Source organism: Ursus arctos, unplaced genomic scaffold (genome assembly GCF_023065955.2).
Source record: "Ursus arctos isolate Adak ecotype North America unplaced genomic scaffold, UrsArc2.0 scaffold_31, whole genome shotgun sequence".
In the NCBI taxonomy this organism is placed as follows: Eukaryota; Metazoa; Chordata; class Mammalia; order Carnivora; family Ursidae; genus Ursus; species Ursus arctos.
This window is the reverse complement of record NW_026622997.1, coordinates 28,769,922-28,786,468: the sequence shown is the minus strand read 5'-3', so window position 1 is coordinate 28,786,468 and position 16,547 is coordinate 28,769,922. Positions and strand designations below refer to the sequence as shown.

General features: G+C 50.7%; 3 protein-coding genes across 6 annotated transcripts; all 3 read left to right on the top strand.

Annotated features, from left to right (window-relative positions):
- The first annotated feature begins 2,654 nt into the window (after window positions 1–2,654).
- Window positions 2,655–2,930, top strand: SMIM40 (small integral membrane protein 40). The gene has a single exon (XM_044378298.3). The coding sequence runs from the start codon at window positions 2,655–2,657 to the stop codon at window positions 2,895–2,897; it is 243 nt and encodes an 80-aa protein (XP_044234233.1). The 3' UTR covers window positions 2,898–2,930.
- Window positions 2,931–7,961: 5,031 nt separating this feature from the next.
- DAXX (death domain associated protein) lies at window positions 7,962–12,462 on the top strand. 4 transcript variants are annotated; one of them, XM_026482662.4, is made up of 8 exons: window positions 7,962–8,131; window positions 9,029–9,284; window positions 9,439–10,270; window positions 10,398–10,612; window positions 10,768–10,990; window positions 11,142–11,616; window positions 11,774–11,996; window positions 12,199–12,462. In XM_026482662.4, exons 2-8 carry the CDS (start codon window positions 9,078–9,080, stop codon window positions 12,256–12,258), a joined length of 2,235 nt encoding a protein of 744 aa, XP_026338447.1. In that variant the 5' UTR covers window positions 7,962–8,131; window positions 9,029–9,077; the 3' UTR covers window positions 12,259–12,462. The 4 variants fall into 4 exon arrangements, with proteins under 4 accessions (XP_026338447.1, XP_026338446.1, XP_044234251.1 ...); XM_026482661.4 differs by having other exon boundaries at window positions 9,026–9,284; XM_044378316.3 differs by having other exon boundaries at window positions 8,026–8,131; window positions 9,026–9,284; window positions 9,637–10,270.
- Window positions 12,463–13,127: 665 nt separating this feature from the next.
- Window positions 13,128–16,540, top strand: ZBTB22 (zinc finger and BTB domain containing 22). The gene is made up of 2 exons (XM_026482655.4): window positions 13,128–13,204; window positions 13,898–16,540. Exon 2 carries the CDS (start codon window positions 13,967–13,969, stop codon window positions 15,866–15,868), a length of 1,902 nt encoding a protein of 633 aa, XP_026338440.3. The 5' UTR covers window positions 13,128–13,204; window positions 13,898–13,966; the 3' UTR covers window positions 15,869–16,540.
- Window positions 16,541–16,547: the final 7 nt, after the last annotated feature.

The following is a 16,547-nucleotide window of genomic DNA, read 5'->3' as shown; positions in this document are numbered from 1 at the left end:
TTGAAGGGCTCTTTCATTTGCCAAATTTGGGATAATTTGTGCATCAAAATAATAATGATAGTAACCGATTATAATTCATTAAGTAAAAAAGAAATCCACAGGCCCAGACAATAAATATGATAGTATTGGATTACAGTTTATTGAGTAAGATAGGAATCCATGAGTCCATAGGATATCAAAAAATGAATAAATTACGGAAAAGGGAATGCTCTCTTTTATAACAGGTTGTTGACTAAAAGCTGAAGAAGAAATTATGGCATTAAAAATCAGTATTTAATAAACATTATCATGGTGCCTATTCCCATGGGGGTTATCGATGGATTATGCTAAGGCAGATAGATGGAGATCTGATGATGTTGCAGATACTTAGGAATTACGAAGAGACAAGTGGTGACTTTATGGAGGAGAAACCTGCCAAACTGGGTTGGTAGCATAGGAGGGAGATGGGTTCACCTGCACTTCCTGATGTGATGCACTGAAAAGGACACAACATCGTTTTTCTCTTGCCCTTATGTGGCAATTGGGTTGAGGGACATTGCAGAAATGAAAAGCCTGTGCTCTTTGTATTTTTTAAAAAGATTTTATTTATTTTCTTGAGAGAGAGATTGAGCTCTCAGGATCGGGGGGAGAAGCAGAGGGAGAGGGAGGGGAAAGAATCTCAAGCAGACTCCATGCTGAGCCCTGAGCCCAAAATGAGGCTCGATCTCATGACCCTGAGATCATGACCTGGGCGGAAATCAAAAGTCGGATGCTTAACAGACTGAGCACCCAGGTGCCCCTGGATACTAGAGTTCTTGATAACTTTCTTAAATGTTTTCTGTAAACCTGAAATTATTTCAAAATTGAAACACAAAATCCCATGAATATACATTACACGGGACCTTGGTGCCGAACCTACCATGTGGGAGGAAAGATACAGGTGTTTGTAGAGCCTTATTGTAACTTGCCTGAGACATAAGCGAGTGTATCAGAAATTAGTACATTATATTAACATAACACATCACAATTTACAAAAAAATGAAAACAAACAAACAAAACCTATGTCATTTGCCCCTTATAACAATTCTGTGAGGCAAGAGATTTATCAATTTTATTAAAAAATATACAACTACAGAAAGGTCAGGTGACTTCCCCAAGGTCACACTCACAGACAGACAACAGATACACTGAGGCATATTAAAATTTTTAAGCGTTTATTTGAGGAAAAATGGATTTGAATGGGGAAGCACCAAACTAGAAGTGCTTAGGCATGCTCTGTAGACAGGAGCCAGGGGAAAGACTTACACGGATGAAGCACAGAAGCAAAGGAAGACAATTATTTGGCTGGCTGTTTAGCTTAAAGCCTAGTTGGCCATGATTGATCTCAGCGTTTTGATTTCCTAACATTAAGGAATTTACAGGCTTGGATTTTGATTTGCTAATGTAGGTCACCATGCCATTAGCACCACCTCAGTCTAATGGCCTCTTTGTTTAATTAATTTAACACACGTGCTGGCTTCAGCAGCACATAGTAAACAAAAATTTAACACACCTCATAAGTAATGAGTCTGACCCCATCCAGGTTTTTTGACTCTTAAGGCAACCCGCTTGTGGCAACAGCAAACAATAACAAAAGTTGACTCCGAACAAAATTGTGACATCGTTGGTACCTTCTGGGGGGTGAATAAGGTCTTCCTATTAAGGTAGGTAAGAGACCCCAAAGGCTCCAGGTATGAGGTCCACTAGCACACACTGCTTCCTCGGCTGGCTACCCTATCCCCCACTGCCCCTCTTATCCCAGGGGGTCCTCAGAGCTCCACATGGGCTTCGATTTCAATCATGGACGTTTCAGCCTGTGCCTGGGGAACAGGGCCAAGAAATGGCCTTCAGCCCTTGCCCAACGACAAGCTCCCGGACGACATTCCCAACCAACAACTCTTTCTCAGGACCCCTCACTCTCCCTCATTATTGCCCCAAAACTTAAGTCCCAATTACTCACGCTGGCTCCACTGACCAATCACGATCTTTCTTGCTATAGCCCTCCCCTTGGACTCCTGCAGTCCAATTATACCTGTCCTCTGGAACGCAGAGCCCAGAAATTAGGAAGAGAGAGGTGTGGGTTTCAGCGCCGCCTGCTCAGCGACCCCCAGACTTGGGGGGAGAAGTAGTCCCGCGCAGCCTCCAGCCCGCCGCTGCCCTTCCCCACCCACCTGGGTTAGGGGAGCCCTTCCCCTAGGCTAGGCCTTTTCTCACCACCCACTGTAAAGCTGGAATAGGCTGACAGCGGCTCACGGTAGCATACTAGCTCTGCTTGCTCACCCTTTATCTGCAGGGCCCCAAGACGTTGGGCCCTGAGGCTAGAGACCTAGAATGACTCGAGCAGTTCCAGTTTGCATGTCTCCGTGCTGGGCCTTCAGCTGCCAGGTCCCAGTTATAGTAAAGGCGGACAGACTTTATGAATCATTTAGTCCAGACCATTCACATTGCTCTGGATGATTATCTGATTGTTTCAAAGGCTCAGAAGACTCTCCTTTCTCTGTCTGTGGTGGGGGAATTAGGGTCAAGCCGGCAGGTGCAGGACTTGCTGCTGCCATGCCCTTTAATCCTGGTGTTGCTGAGCAAGGGCTTCCACCCCAGCCTCCCTGATCCAGTCAGCTGTCAGACTATGAGTTAGTATGGCGGAGGAGGAAGGCGATGTGGATGAGGAGGATGTGTTCCTGGCATTTGCCCACGGTCCCTGTCCTCCGAGGAGTCCCCTGCGCCGGGCCTTGGACAAGGTCTTCATTACCTTCCTGGCCCTCATCCTCACACTACTGACACTGGAGGCTGTTTGTAAGCTGCTGTGGCTGCTGCCATGGGCAAAGTTTGGGGACTGGCTCCTGAGAACACCTCAGAAGGAGGAGGAGCTGGAATTGTGACCACCTTTCCTATAAACATTCTCTTCCCCTGCTACAGAGGTGAGAGGGGAGGGAAATGGGACTGCTGGGGGCTGTGGAGGGGACACTGGGATAGCTTAGAGCAGCTGTCTTAGATTTTTTGTACCTATACTCTGGAAAATAATTTTGAAAAAGTTTGTACTTCTCATATATTTTTAAGTAACCATCTAAAATTTTTCATCATAAATTAAAATTGTTTCAAGGATGTAATTTCTGACATATTGAAAACAAAAATAAAACAGATCACCCTTTGAATGTCCAGGGGAATGGTAATATCAGAGTGACTGGATACTCACCACTACCCATTTAAAAATCGATAAACAAACTCCTCTAACAATTGGGATTATCCTTCTTTCATGACTCTCTTTTCTCCTTGAAAACCTATTACCAGTTCACTTCCCCACAATTTTAGGCTTTTATACGTGAAAGTCTTTTATTGACCAATCTGTCATACTTCCCTGCATATAATATATATATATATATATTTTTTAATTGAGATGAAAAGTATTTTTCTTTCTTGTGACCATAGACAGCAACGTTTTTAAAAAATTGTCTTCTGTGCTATCATTATAATTATTATGAGAACAGAACTGATTAAATGGCATAAAGATTGCACACATTTTTAAAATGGTTAAAAATTAAAAGTACACTTTTAGTGAGCTAGGAGAGGGGGTGTTTATGGTACCTTGATGAAAGAAATAGGCTTTGTGTTTCTTTTTTTTTTTTTTTTTAAGATTTTATTTATTTATTTGAGAGAGAGTGAGAGGGAAAGTACGAGCTGCAGGGAGGGGCGGAGGGAAGGGAGTGGGAGAAGCAGACTTCCCACTGAGCAGGGAGCCCAGATATTGACCTGGGCCCAAGACAGATGCTTAACTGACTGAGCCACCCAGGCACCCCAGTATGTGTTTCTTTGTTTAAGACAAGGTAAGATTTCATGATTGACAACCACAGGCATACCTCGGAGATTTGCTGTTTCGATTCCAGACACCACAATAAAGCAAATGTTGAAATAAAGCAAGTCAAAGGAACTTTTTTGGTTTCCCAGTGCTTATAAAAGTTATGCTTACACAACTATAGTCTATTAAGTGTGCAATAGCATTATGTCTAAAAAAACCAATGTACATACCTTAATTTAAAAATACTTTATTGTGGGGCAGTCGGTTAAGCATCTGACTCTTGATTTCTGCTTAGGTTATGAAATCGAGCCCCACGTTGGGCTCTGCGGTAGGTGTGGAGACTGCCTGGCATTCTCTCTCCCCCTCTCCCTTTGCCCCTCCCCGCCCAGTCACACACACACACACACACACACACACACTCTCTCTCTCTCTCTCTCTCTCTCTCTCAAAATATAAAAAATAAAATAAAAATATTTTATTGCTAAAAGATGCCAAGCATCATATGAGCTTTCAAAAGTTTTTGCTGGTGAATGGTCTTTCCTCGATGCTGATGGCTGCTGACTGATCAGGGTGGTGGTTGCTGAAAGTTGGGATGGCTGTGTCAATTTCTTAAAATAAGATAACAAGGAGGCCTGTCGCATCAATTGACTATTCCTTTCACAAATGATTTTTCTGTAGCTTGCAATGCTGTTTGATAGTATTTTACCCACAGAACTTTCAAAATTAAGAGTCAATCCTCTCAAACCCTGCTGCTACCTTGTCAACTAAGTTTATGTAATATTCTAAATCCCTTGCTGTCATTTCAATAATCTTAATAGCATCTTCACCAGGAGATTTCATCTCACAAAAACACTTCTTTCGCTCACCCATAAGAAGTAGCTCCTCATCTGTTGAAGTTTAATCTTGAGATTGCAGTCAATTCAGTCCCATCTTGAGGCTCCATTTCTGATTCTAGTTCTCTAGCCATTTCTACAACATCTGTGGTTATTTCCTCCACTGATGTCTTGAACTCCTCAAAGTCATCCATGAAGTTTGGTATCAACTTCTTCAAAACTCTTCTTAATGTTGATATTTTGACCTTGCCCTCTGAATCACAAATGTTCTTAATGGCAATTACACTGATGAATCCTTTCCAGAAAGTTTTCAATTTATTTCCCCCAGAGCTATTAGGAGAATCACTATGTATGCCAGCGACAGCCTTATGAAATGTATTGTTAAATAGTAAGACATAAAACGTCAAAATACTCCTTGATCCATAGTCTGCAGTATGGATGCTGTGTTTAGCAGGCATGAAAACAATATTAATCTCATTGTACATCTTCAGCAGAGCTCTTGGGTGACCAAATGCTTTTTCAGTGAGCGGTAACAGAAAGGAATCTTTCTTTCTGAGCAGTAGATCTTAACAGTAAACTATGTTGTCAAGAGATATGCTATCATCTAGGCTTTGTTGTTATTTATAGAGCACAGGCAGAGTAGATTTAGCATAACTCTTAAGGCCTCTAGGATTTTTGGAATGGCAAGTGAGCAATGGCTTTAACTTAAAGTTCCCAGCTGCATGAGCCCTTAACAAGAAAGTAAGCCTGTCATCTGAAGCTTGAAGCCAGGCACTGACTTCTCCTCTCTAGCTATGAAAGTCCTAGATAGTATCTTCTTCCAATATAAGACTGTTTCATCTACACTGAAAATCTGTTGTTTAGTGTGGCACTTTAATTATCTCAGCTAGATCTTCTAGAGAACTTGCTGTATCTTCTACATCAGCACCTGCTGCTTTACCTTGCACTTTTATAAGGATGGCTTCTTTCTTTATACCTCATGAACCAACCACTGTAAGCCTCAAACTTTTCTTCTGAAGCTTCCTCATCTCTCTCAGCCTTCATAGAATCGAGAACAGTTAGGGCCTCTGTGAGTTTGGCTGTGGCTTAAGGGAATGTTGTGGCTGGTTTGATCTTCTATCCAGACTACTCAAGCTTCCTCCATATCAGCAACAAGGCTGTTTTTCTTATCATTCATGTATTCACTGGAGAGGCACTTTTAATTTCCTTCAAGAACTTTTCCTTTGCATTCACAGCCTGACTGCTTGGCACAAGAGGCCTAGCTTTCAGCCTGTGTCAGCTTTCAACTTGCTTTCCTCAATAAGCTTAATCATTTCTAGCTTTTGATTTAAAGTGAGAGACAGGTGACTCTTCCTTTCACTTGAACACTTAGAGGCCATTGTAGAGTTATTAATTGACCTAATTTCAATACTGTTGTGTCTCAGAGAATTGGGGAGGCTGAGGAGAGTGAGAGAGATGGGGGAACAGTTGGTAGGTGGACCAGTGAGAACACACAGTATTTATTAAGTTCACTGTCTTATATGGGTGTCATTTGTGGTACCCCAAAACAATGACAATAGTAACATCAAAAACCACTGATCACAGATCACCATAACCAATGTAAAAATAATGAAAAAGTTTGAAATATTGCAGTTCTTATGAAAATGTGACACAGAGACACAAAATGAGCAAATGCTGTTAGAACAATGGTGCCAATAGGGGCACCTGGCTGATTTAGTCCGTAGAGCATACAACTCTTGATATTGGGGATTGTAAGTTTGAGTCCCACGTTGGATGTAGAGATTAAAAATAAAATTTAAAAAAAAGAAAGAAAAATGCTGCCAAAAGATTTGCTCAACACAAACCTTCAATTTATTTAAAAAACAAAAAAACAAAAAAACACCACCACAATATCTGTGAAGCACAATAAAATGAGGAATGCCTGCATACTTTTTTTTTTTTTTAAGAGGGAGGAAGTCTATTATAAAAAGAAATAGGAAGAAGGAGAACCTCTACTGCAGGCATTTACTCAGTAAGACCAATTTTGCGAAAGTTGAGGATCTGGAAATTAAATTCCTCTATCTCCTAAATCTGAGTACCCTTTTGGAGGGTTTTCATGTTCCCTAACTTGAAGACTATAGGTTTAGACATGGTGTCGGATTCTTTAATGGAAGGGTTTGAGGTTCCGGAGGGCTTAGGGATATGAGGACCTCTAAGGTCCTAGAAAGTGGCAAGATGCTTACCACTTGTGGAATGTGAAAGGTTGCAGGAGATGGGAATCTCCGTGTTAACCGGTCTGACTTCCCCATAAGCTCATATTTGGACCCAGCCTGGCCTCGACGAGTCCTTCTGGCCTTCCTGAAGTTGGGTGAGATGGGGCTGCGGGCGAGGCGGGCGTCAAAATCAGTTTCTTGTCTCTCCTTCTTTCCTCAGCTCTCCCAGAGGAAGAGGAGGAGACAAGTCGAGAGCCAAGGTATTTTACAAGTCTCATTTCATCTGACAGCCCTTTCAGCGGCCATTTGCACAGATTCTCCTCAAAGCTCCCGCCCCACATCGTCGTCCTAAGGCCCTGGAGCTCCTGGACAAAGCGCGGCCTCCAGGTCGTCACTGCCTGCACCTCGGGGATCCCCCTCCAGAAAAGAACGGAGAACCACCTAGGTCCCACCTGCTTGGTTGGTCATTAGTTCCGCGGAGGCGCTTAAAGAGAAATCAGTAACAATAGCAATAATAATAACAACATATTTGTGTAGCGCATTGTGCTTATTTGTATGCATTGTTATGATTTCACGATTGGAAGCTGTAGGCACCTGGCAGTAGAAGTAGCTGCTGGACAGCGGCAAGGGAGCGCGCAGCCTGCAGAAGGGAAGGGGCAGGCGCAGTCGATTAAGCCATGGAAAGGGTACCTGGCAGGTAGGAAAGCAGCGCCGGAAGGCTGGTCAATGGCCCAGCGGAAGGAATAGGGTTTTTTTTCTCTCTTAAGAGACTCTCGTTCTTCCCTGCACCCCTGCGCAGTCTTGAAAGGCCCAATTCCTTAGCTTCCTGTTCCGTTCCCCCTCCCCTACTTGGAAAGGTGGCTCAATCCTTCCCGCACGCGACGCACCGGCCGTTGGGCCGGATGCAGGAAGTTTCTGATTGGCGGAGTCGCACAAGCACCGGGTGAAAAGAGCTCGGTCGGCGGCGCGCCGGAGCTCTGGCCTAGCCAACACCGTACGGCAAGATGGCGTCCCCCGGCTACTTTGGGACGCCCTGCGGGGACAAGCCCGCCCTCTACTGGTCTCTCAGGAAAGGGGGTCACAAACCGTGTGGGTGGCTCTGAAGGTGGGGGCGGGCCTACCGCCACTTCCGGCCGCCGTACGACAATATGGCCGCATCTGGGTGGCTGTAGGCGGAAACTCGGCGACTTCCGGTCCAGAGAAGGGCCTGCGGTGGGAGGGGGAAGGAAGGCGGAGGGAACCATGCGAGGTTCTGAGATCAGCAGCGAGGGTCGCCTCGAGAGACCGTTTCTGAGGTGGGGGCCGGACCGTGCGGGGAGCGAAGGCGGGGGCGGGAATGTCGAGGGAGAGGTACTGGGGAGTCCCGGACGCTGAGTCTGAGGGGCAAGCTGTGGTACCTTCCTTCCGATCCCTGAAGGGGAGTGGGGCGGCCGGCGGGCTGAACTGGGGGAGGGGGACTTGGCGGGAAGCTCATTCAGGGGAAGGGTCGGACGCGGGGTTGGGGTCTGAGAGGAATCGGGGGAGTTCAGTGCTGGGCTTCCAGTCGGTTACAGGTCACAGAGAGAGAATGGGGGAAATCGGGTGGGGTGAGAGGGAGGGGACTTGAGGTGAGATCTCTCCAACCTAACGCCCGGGTTTGAGGAGACCCGTCAGAGGGTGGAGTGTGAAGATAATTCAAGGAGGAGAAAGGGGAATTGATTGTTGGGAGGAAACCTCCTTCGCCTCAGAGAGTCTAGGAGTTGGGGGTGATTCTTCAGGATGGGGTGAGGGTGTGGGTTTGACGTGTTTGAGAGCGAAAGGGGGAGGCTCGCGAGGTGGTGCCGACGGGGGTGTGGTATCTGTGAGGGAATGTCGAGGAAATCCTGAGTGGAAGGAGGGAGGTGGTCCGGGGCTTGGAAGAATCAGCTTGGCACGTATGAGAGATAGTGAGGAACCGAAACCGACTGGAAACAGACTGGATAGCGACAGGAGGGGTGGAGCTGGGGGTGGGGAACTTAGGGTTTTCAGGTGGTTTGGGGCTCCCGTAGTAAAAGGCCAGAAAAGAGTCCTAGTGGTTGCTGAAGACAGGCAGTGAGGCCACTGCTGGGCAGGGCTGGGTGTCACTGAAGCCCGAGAAGATTGGAAAATGTGTGAGATGAAGGGATGGGCTGTGCTGGAGGGGCTCTCTCTGAGGCCCCATCCCCTTCCAGCAGGAATTCTGAAATCCCCAACACTTCCTCCCTCCGGGGGATTTGATCCCCCATGGCCACCGTTAACAGCATCATCGTGCTGGATGATGATGACGAAGATGAAGCAGCTGCTCAGCCAGGGCCCTCCCACCCACCCCCCAATCCGGCCTCACCCCGGGCAGAAGCCCCTGGCTCCTCCCAGCCCCATGGGGCTGGAGGAAGCAGTAGTTCTGGCGGCAAGAAATGCTACAAGTTGGAGAATGAGAAGCTGTTTGAAGAGGTGAGCTTTAGGGGAGAAGATTCTTGTGCCTCAGGGAGGGGGATGGCAGACTGGCTCTCCTGTCCTTTCTTCCCCACTAATCCCGCCTCGCCTTCTTTCTCTCAACCCCTCCCCTTGTCTCTTTCCCCCTCCCTTCTTCCTCTGAACCCTCTAGTTCCTTGAACTGTGTAAGACGCAGACAGCAGACCACCCTGAGGTGGTCCCATTCCTCTATAACCGGCAGCAGCGTGCCCACTCTCTGTTTTTGGCCTCAGCGGAGTTCTGCAACATCCTCTCTCGGGTCCTATCTCGGGCCCAGAGTCGGCCAGCTAAGCTGTATGTCTACATTAATGAGCTCTGCACTGTTCTCAAGGCCCATTCAGCCAAGAAGAAGCTGAACCTGGCCCCTGCTGCCACCACCTCTAGTGAACCCTCCGGGAATAACCCTCCCACAGACCCCTCCTCGGACCCCACAAATGCCGAGACCACTGCCTCTGAGGCCCCAAGGACCCGTGGTTCCCGGCGGCAGATCCAGCGCTTGGAGCAGCTGCTAGCACTCTATGTGGCAGAGATCCGGCGGCTGCAGGAAAAGGAGTTGGATCTCTCAGAATTGGACGACCCAGACTCCACATACTTGCAGGAAGCAAGGTTGAAGCGTAAGCTGATCCGCCTCTTTGGGCGGCTGTGTGAGCTCAAAGACTGTTCTTCCCTGACGGGTCGTGTCATAGAGCAACGCATCCCCTACCGTGGCACCCGCTACCCAGAGGTTAACAGGCGCATTGAGCGGCTCATCAACAAACCGGGGCCAGATACCTTCCCTGACTATGGAGATGTGCTGCGGGCTGTGGAGAAGGCAGCTGCTCGGCACAGCCTTGGCCTCCCCCGACAGCAGCTCCAGCTCATGGCTCAGGATGCCTTCCGAGATGTGGGCATCAGGTTACAGGAGCGACGCCACCTTGATCTCATCTACAACTTTGGCTGTCACCTCACAGATGACTATAGGCCAGGTAGGGATTAGTGAGATGCCTGTGGGTAACCCTTATATGTCAGATGTTTGGTGGAGGGGGCATCTCTCTAGTCCCGTCTTCTAGGGTTTGGGCTGAGTGCTCTGACTTTATATATCTTCCCATGTAGGCATTGACCCTGCACTGTCAGATCCTGCCTTAGCTCGGCGCCTGCGAGAAAACCGGAGCTTGGCTATGAGCCGGCTGGATGAGGTCATCTCCAAATATGCAATGATGCAAGACAAGAGTGAGGAGGGCGAGAGACAGAAGAGAAGAGCTCGGCTTCCCCAAGCTACCTCTTCCCACACTGCAGACCCCCCCAAAGCCTCTTTGGATTCTGGTGAGGTATGGAGGGATACACCCTTCAGACAGACCTTGTCCTTCCCCTGCACTGGCCAGCAGGGATTTCAGGGTCACTGAGGGGGAAGAGTGCAGAAGGAACACCAGAACCAGACCCCCTGGGGCAGGGGATTCCTCAGAGAAACTCCTTTGTCCCCCAGGGCCCTAGTGGAATGGCATCCCAGGAGTGCCCTACCACCTCCAAGCCCGAGACAGATGATGAAGAAGATGAGGAAAGTGATGAGGAAGAGGAAGAAGAAGAAGAGGAAGAAGAAGAGGAGGAAGAAGAAGAAGAGGAGGCCACAGATTCTGAAGAAGAGGAGGATCTCGAACAGATGCAGGAAGGTCAGGGGGACGATGAAGAGGAGGAAGAGGAGGAAGCAGGTATGTCAAGAACAATCCCCTCGTGTCAGTTCCCTCTACTCTGTTGGATGTGAACCACCTGTTTGAGATCCTTCCCTTTCTCCTCTTATTCTCAGCAGTATTCTTTCCCCGAGTTCTCATGCTACCTCTCCCCTCTTTTCTTCTTTTCCAGGTCAGGATGGAGAGAAGAGCCCTCTGTCCCCACCACGGATCTCCACTGAAAAGAATCTGGAACCTAGCAAGGGGATTGGCAGGTCTGTTGGGGAGCAGCAAAACAAAGGACTCATAGTGTCACCGTCTTCACTGTCAGAAGAGCCCTTGGCCCCCTCCAGCATAGATGCTGAAAACAACGGAGAACACCTTGAGGAGCTACCCCTGGAGGAAGAGAGCCCTATGTCTCAGCTCTTTGAGCTAGAGATCGAAGCCTTGCCCCTGGATACCACTCCTTCCCCTGAGGAGAGGGACATTTCCTCTTCCAGAAAGCAATCAGAGGATCCCCTCACCACTGTCTTGGAGAATGGAGCAGCCATGGTCACCTCCACTTCCTTCAATGGAGGTGTCTCTCCTCACACCTGGGGAGATTCCTGTCCCCCCTGCAAGAAGTCTCGGAAGGAGAAGCAAACTGGAGCAGGACCATTAGGAAATAGGTAACAAGAACAAGGAGGACGAGGTGGGAGGCCAAGGAGAGAATTCAGGGGGCTTTCTGTGAGGAATATTGAGGAACTGGGTCTTCTGGGAGAGACTGGATGCTACCCCTCCAGCCTCAGACTCTCCATACCCCCCTATTTGTGTTTCTGTCCTTAGCTATGTGGAAAGGCAAAGGGCAGTGCATGAGAAGAATGGGAAGAAGATACCTACCCTGTCCAGCCCACCTTCTCCCCTGACTTGCATGGCCCCAGTTGCTGATTCCTCGACAAGGGTGGACTCCCCTAGCCATGGCCTGGTGACCAGCTCCCTCTGTAGCCCATCTCCAGCCCGGTTGTCCCAAACCCCCCATTCACAACCCTCTCGGCCTGGTACTTACAAGGTAAGAGGGGGAGGCAGTTTTTCCCTAACTTAATTCTCTTTCATTGTTTAATTTCAGGCATTCCATCTGAATATTACACGTACCACATCCTCTCATTTTTCCTCACCCCCATTTTTAATCTCTGATAAGTCCTTCCCTCTGCTTTTCCTCCCCCTATATTCCAGACGTCTCTTTCTGACTCTTGTCTCTCACTCCCCTGCAGATGAGTGTGGCCACACAGTGCGATCCAGAGGAGATCATCGTGCTCTCAGACTCTGATTAGCTGCCTCTCCTCCCACTCCCAGCCTCCAAATGTTTTGGAATAGTATTTGGAGGATGGTGGGAAGCTGATGACTGAGGAAGGGATTGACTGAGCTAATCCCCTTTTGGTGGTGTTTCTTTTAAAAAAAAACACACAAAAAAACCAACAAAAACTTAAGTTTTACACAGAAACATTAATAAACAATAAAGTTCTTTTCTTATTGTACCCTTGTCTTTTCCTTGGCCTTCTGTGCTCACCGCTCTGCACCAGCTGTTCTCTGGTTCAGGGTTACCCTGACCCCTGGCCACCACTTAGAGCTGTCTTTTGTAGCCTGTCCTTAGATTGCGTCTCGGAGTTCCCTCGCCCTCAGACGTTCCGTTTGCCCTCTGCCAGGCACTAAAAAAAAAACGTGCTTCTGCGTCCGGAACGCGCTTTACTTCCTCACTTTGAGCGGTATGAGTAAAAAGGCCAATCAGGGGCCGACTCAAGGTTATTTGGCCAATCCGTGCCCGGAGGAAGGGGGCGGGGTTTCAGGGGGACTGTCAGAAGCTAGGAGAGCAGGGCGAGTAGATCCCGCAAACCTGCTAATGGCCACAGTTCAGGGGCGGAGCCTAAGCTGCGTCGGCCAAGACCTTTGGCCAATGGGAAGGGCAGGCTTACAGAATTAAAGGGGAATGAGTGCTTCGGCCGAACCACCAAGTGCTGAGTTCCTCAGCGGCGGAAGAGGCCTGGTACCTTTAAGGTGGAATGAGACAGCTGTTCTTTAAAGGAGAAGTGGCCGAGTCGGCCGAGTATTGCCCAGCGGCACGGGCGGGGGTGCCCGCCTGTGCCTTTAAAGCCGGAGGGGCGGGAGGCGGAGCGGAGGCGGAGGGCGGAGGGAGTCGGCGCAAGATGGCGGCGGGAGGGGCCCAGGCTGCGGCTCTGGCCGCCGAGTGAGGGGCGGGGGGGCCCGGGGGCGCGCGGCCCGGTAAGCGGGGACGCGCGGGGTTGGGGGGCGCCTTCCGGGTGGGCGAGGAGGTCGAAGTAGCGCTTGGGGCGGAGCAGAGGGGGGCGGGGTCCGGTGTGGGCGGGGGTAGACAAGGGGCGGGGCCGAGAGGGCCAAGGGGGTGGGTCTTGAAGAGGCGGGGCCGAAAGGGCGAAGGGGCGTGTCTTTAAGGGGCGGGGCTAGAGGTAAGCCGGGGGCCAAAGGGGGCCTTGGCTCGGGAAAGAGCTGGGGGGGCATAGCCTAAAAAACACATGGATCGGGGGATGGTTCTCAGTACAGGCACAGACTTGCCCCCCTCCCAATAAAAGGGTGCAAAATACCAATAAGGTAAATGTTGGAAAGTCAGGTTCTCAGGCAAATGGGAAATTACGAGGAGACGCACCCCACTCCCCGAGAGCACCTTATTTCTCTGATCTCCAAGGAAAGAGCACTGGATTTGGAGTCAGGACTTCTCCGTTTGCTGGCACTGTCACTTACTGGCTATGTGATCTTGGATAATCTCATAATCTTTCTGAGCCTCAGTTTGCTGTTTTTCAAAGAGGATTGAGAGGGATACCTACCTTACAGTGTTGTGGGGAATTACTCAGATAAAGGGTGTGAACATGTTTTTAAAGTGTAAAGGGAAGGGCTGTGTCATTATGAGATGTTATCATTCTTCTCTCTTTTTCTTCCCAGAGACCCCCCCGGCCGCCCTCCTCCTTCCCTTGTTCCTGTGGCTGGGGGGGTACCCCCTCCCTCCACGCCATGGAGCCATCTCCTCTCTCTCCCAGTGGGGCAGCACTCCCCCTGCCTCTATCACTGGCCCCACCCCCAGTGCCCCTGCCTGCAGCTGCAGTGGTACACGTGTCCTTCCCTGAGGTGACCAGTGCCCTCCTGGAGTCCCTCAATCAGCAGCGGCTACAGGGCCAGCTCTGCGATGTGTCCATCCGAGTGCAGGGCCGGGAGTTCAGGGCTCATCGTGCTGTCCTGGCTGCCTCCTCCCCTTACTTCCACGACCAGGTTTTACTCAAGGGCATGACCTCCATCTCGCTGCCCAGCGTCATGGACCCAGGCGCCTTCGAGACTGTCCTGGCTTCGGCTTACACTGGCCGCCTCAGCATGGCTGCTGCTGACATTGTCAACTTCCTCACAGTGGGGTCGGTGCTCCAAATGTGGCACATTGTGGATAAGTGCACGGAACTCCTCCGCGAAGGCCGGGCTTCCGCCACCACCACCATCACCACTGCTGCAGCCACCTCTGCCACTGTCCCTGGTGCTGGGGTCCCATCAGGGAGCGGAGCCACCGTGGCCCCTGCCACCATGGGCTCTGTGCGCTCCCATGCCTCCAGCCGGGCCAGTGAGAATCAGTCCCCCAGCAGCAGCAACTACTTCAGCCCCCGAGAGTCCACTGATTTCTCATCTTCCTCCCAAGAGGCCTTTGCAGCTTCGGCAGTGGGCAGCGGCGAGCGGCGAGGAGGCGGCCCTGTATTCCCAGCCCCTGTGGTTGGCAGTGGGGGGGCTACTTCTGGGAAGCTGCTGCTAGAGGCAGATGAGCTATGCGACGATGGCGGGGATGGGAGGGGTGCTGTGGTTCCTGGGGCTGGGCTCCGGCGGCCCACCTACGCACCGCCCAGCATCATGCCGCAGAAGCACTGGGTATACGTGAAGCGGGGTGGAAACAGCCCAGCACCAGCACCCCTCGTTCCTCAAGACCCAGATCTGGAAGAGGATGAGGAGGAGGAAGACCTGGTGTTGACCTGTGAGGATGATGAAGATGAAGAGCTGGGGGGTGGCTCCAGGGTTCCCGAGGCTGGGGGACCTGAGGCTACTCTTAGCATAAGTGATGTCCGGACCCTGACTGAGCCTCCGGACAAGGGAGAGGAGCAGGTCAATTTCTGTGAGTCTTCCAATGACTTTGGCTCCTATGAGGGTGGGGGTGCTGGGGCAGGGCTTGACGATTCAGGGGGGCCAACCCCTTCCTCCTATGCCCCCTCCCATCCTCCGAGGCCCCTGCTTCCCCTGGACATGCAGGGCAACCAGATCCTAGTCTTCCCATCGTCTTCATCTTCCTCCTCCTCCTCACAGGCTCCAGGCCAGCCACCAGGGAACCAAGCTGAACACGGGGCGGTGACCCTGGGGGGCACCTCGGCAGGGGCCCTGGGCATGCCGGGTGGTGCGGGGGGGACCCCTGGAGGGACAGGCGGTGGGGATGGGAATAAGATCTTTTTGTGCCACTGTGGGAAGGCCTTCTCCCACAAGAGCATGCGCGATCGGCATGTGAATATGCACCTCAACCTGCGGCCCTTTGACTGCCCCGTGTGCAACAAAAAGTTTAAGATGAAGCACCACCTGACCGAGCACATGAAGACACACACAGGTCTCAAACCCTATGAGTGTGGCGTCTGCGCCAAGAAGTTCATGTGGCGAGACAGCTTCATGCGCCACCGGGGACACTGTGAGCGCCGGCACCGCCTGGGCGGGGGCGGGCCAGGACCCGGGGGGCCTGCGGGGCCAGCCTTGCCACCCAAGAGAGAGTCCCCTGGAGTGGGCGGGGGCAGCGGCGACGAGGCGAGTGGGGCCACGCCCCAGTCCAGTCGAAGGGTCTGGTCCCCACCCAGCGTCCACAAGGTGGAGATGGGCTTTGGTGGAGGTGGAGGAACAAACTGAAGGGGCAGGCTCCTGGAGGTAGCTTTCCGGATAGAGGAAATAAGGGAGCACGAGCCAAGGGGCACTGTGGCCCTCTGGTGATCTCCCACCACACTTAATGTCTTCCTTATCTCTATGGACTTGTATATATTTTGGAGGGGGAACCATGGTGCACCATCGGCCACCCCATTCCATTCCTCAGCGTCTCTCCCACGAAGTATCCCCGGAACTAAGTCCTTCCTTCCCCTCAGATGGGTACACTGAAGCCCCAGCTCCAGACTAGGGCACATATGGTGGGGGGAGGGAGAGGGGGGGCCATGGAGCATCCTGGAGTCACAGGGTCAAGGGTCAGGTGGTTGTAGTCTGTACCTGAAGTCTGTGTTTGTGTTGTTGTGGGGACCAGGCCTTTGAGCCCCACCCTTGTCCTAGAACCCACCCCACCTCCCTAAGGACGTGCCCTATATTTCCACCCTCATCCCTCCTATCCTTCCTTGGGGGCCCCCCAGCTGGATTCTCATTGAGGAGGGAGTGAAGACAAAGAGGGAGTAAGTCGTAAGAATACAAGGTTTTTATTTTAAATCTTATTTTTTTTAAATGGTGATTAAAATATTTATTGGTCATTTCACTCGGCTTACCAACAGCCCCTCTGTGTTTGCTGGGGCCCGGGCGCAGGTGCGGGAAGGCGGAGTAACCCAACTCT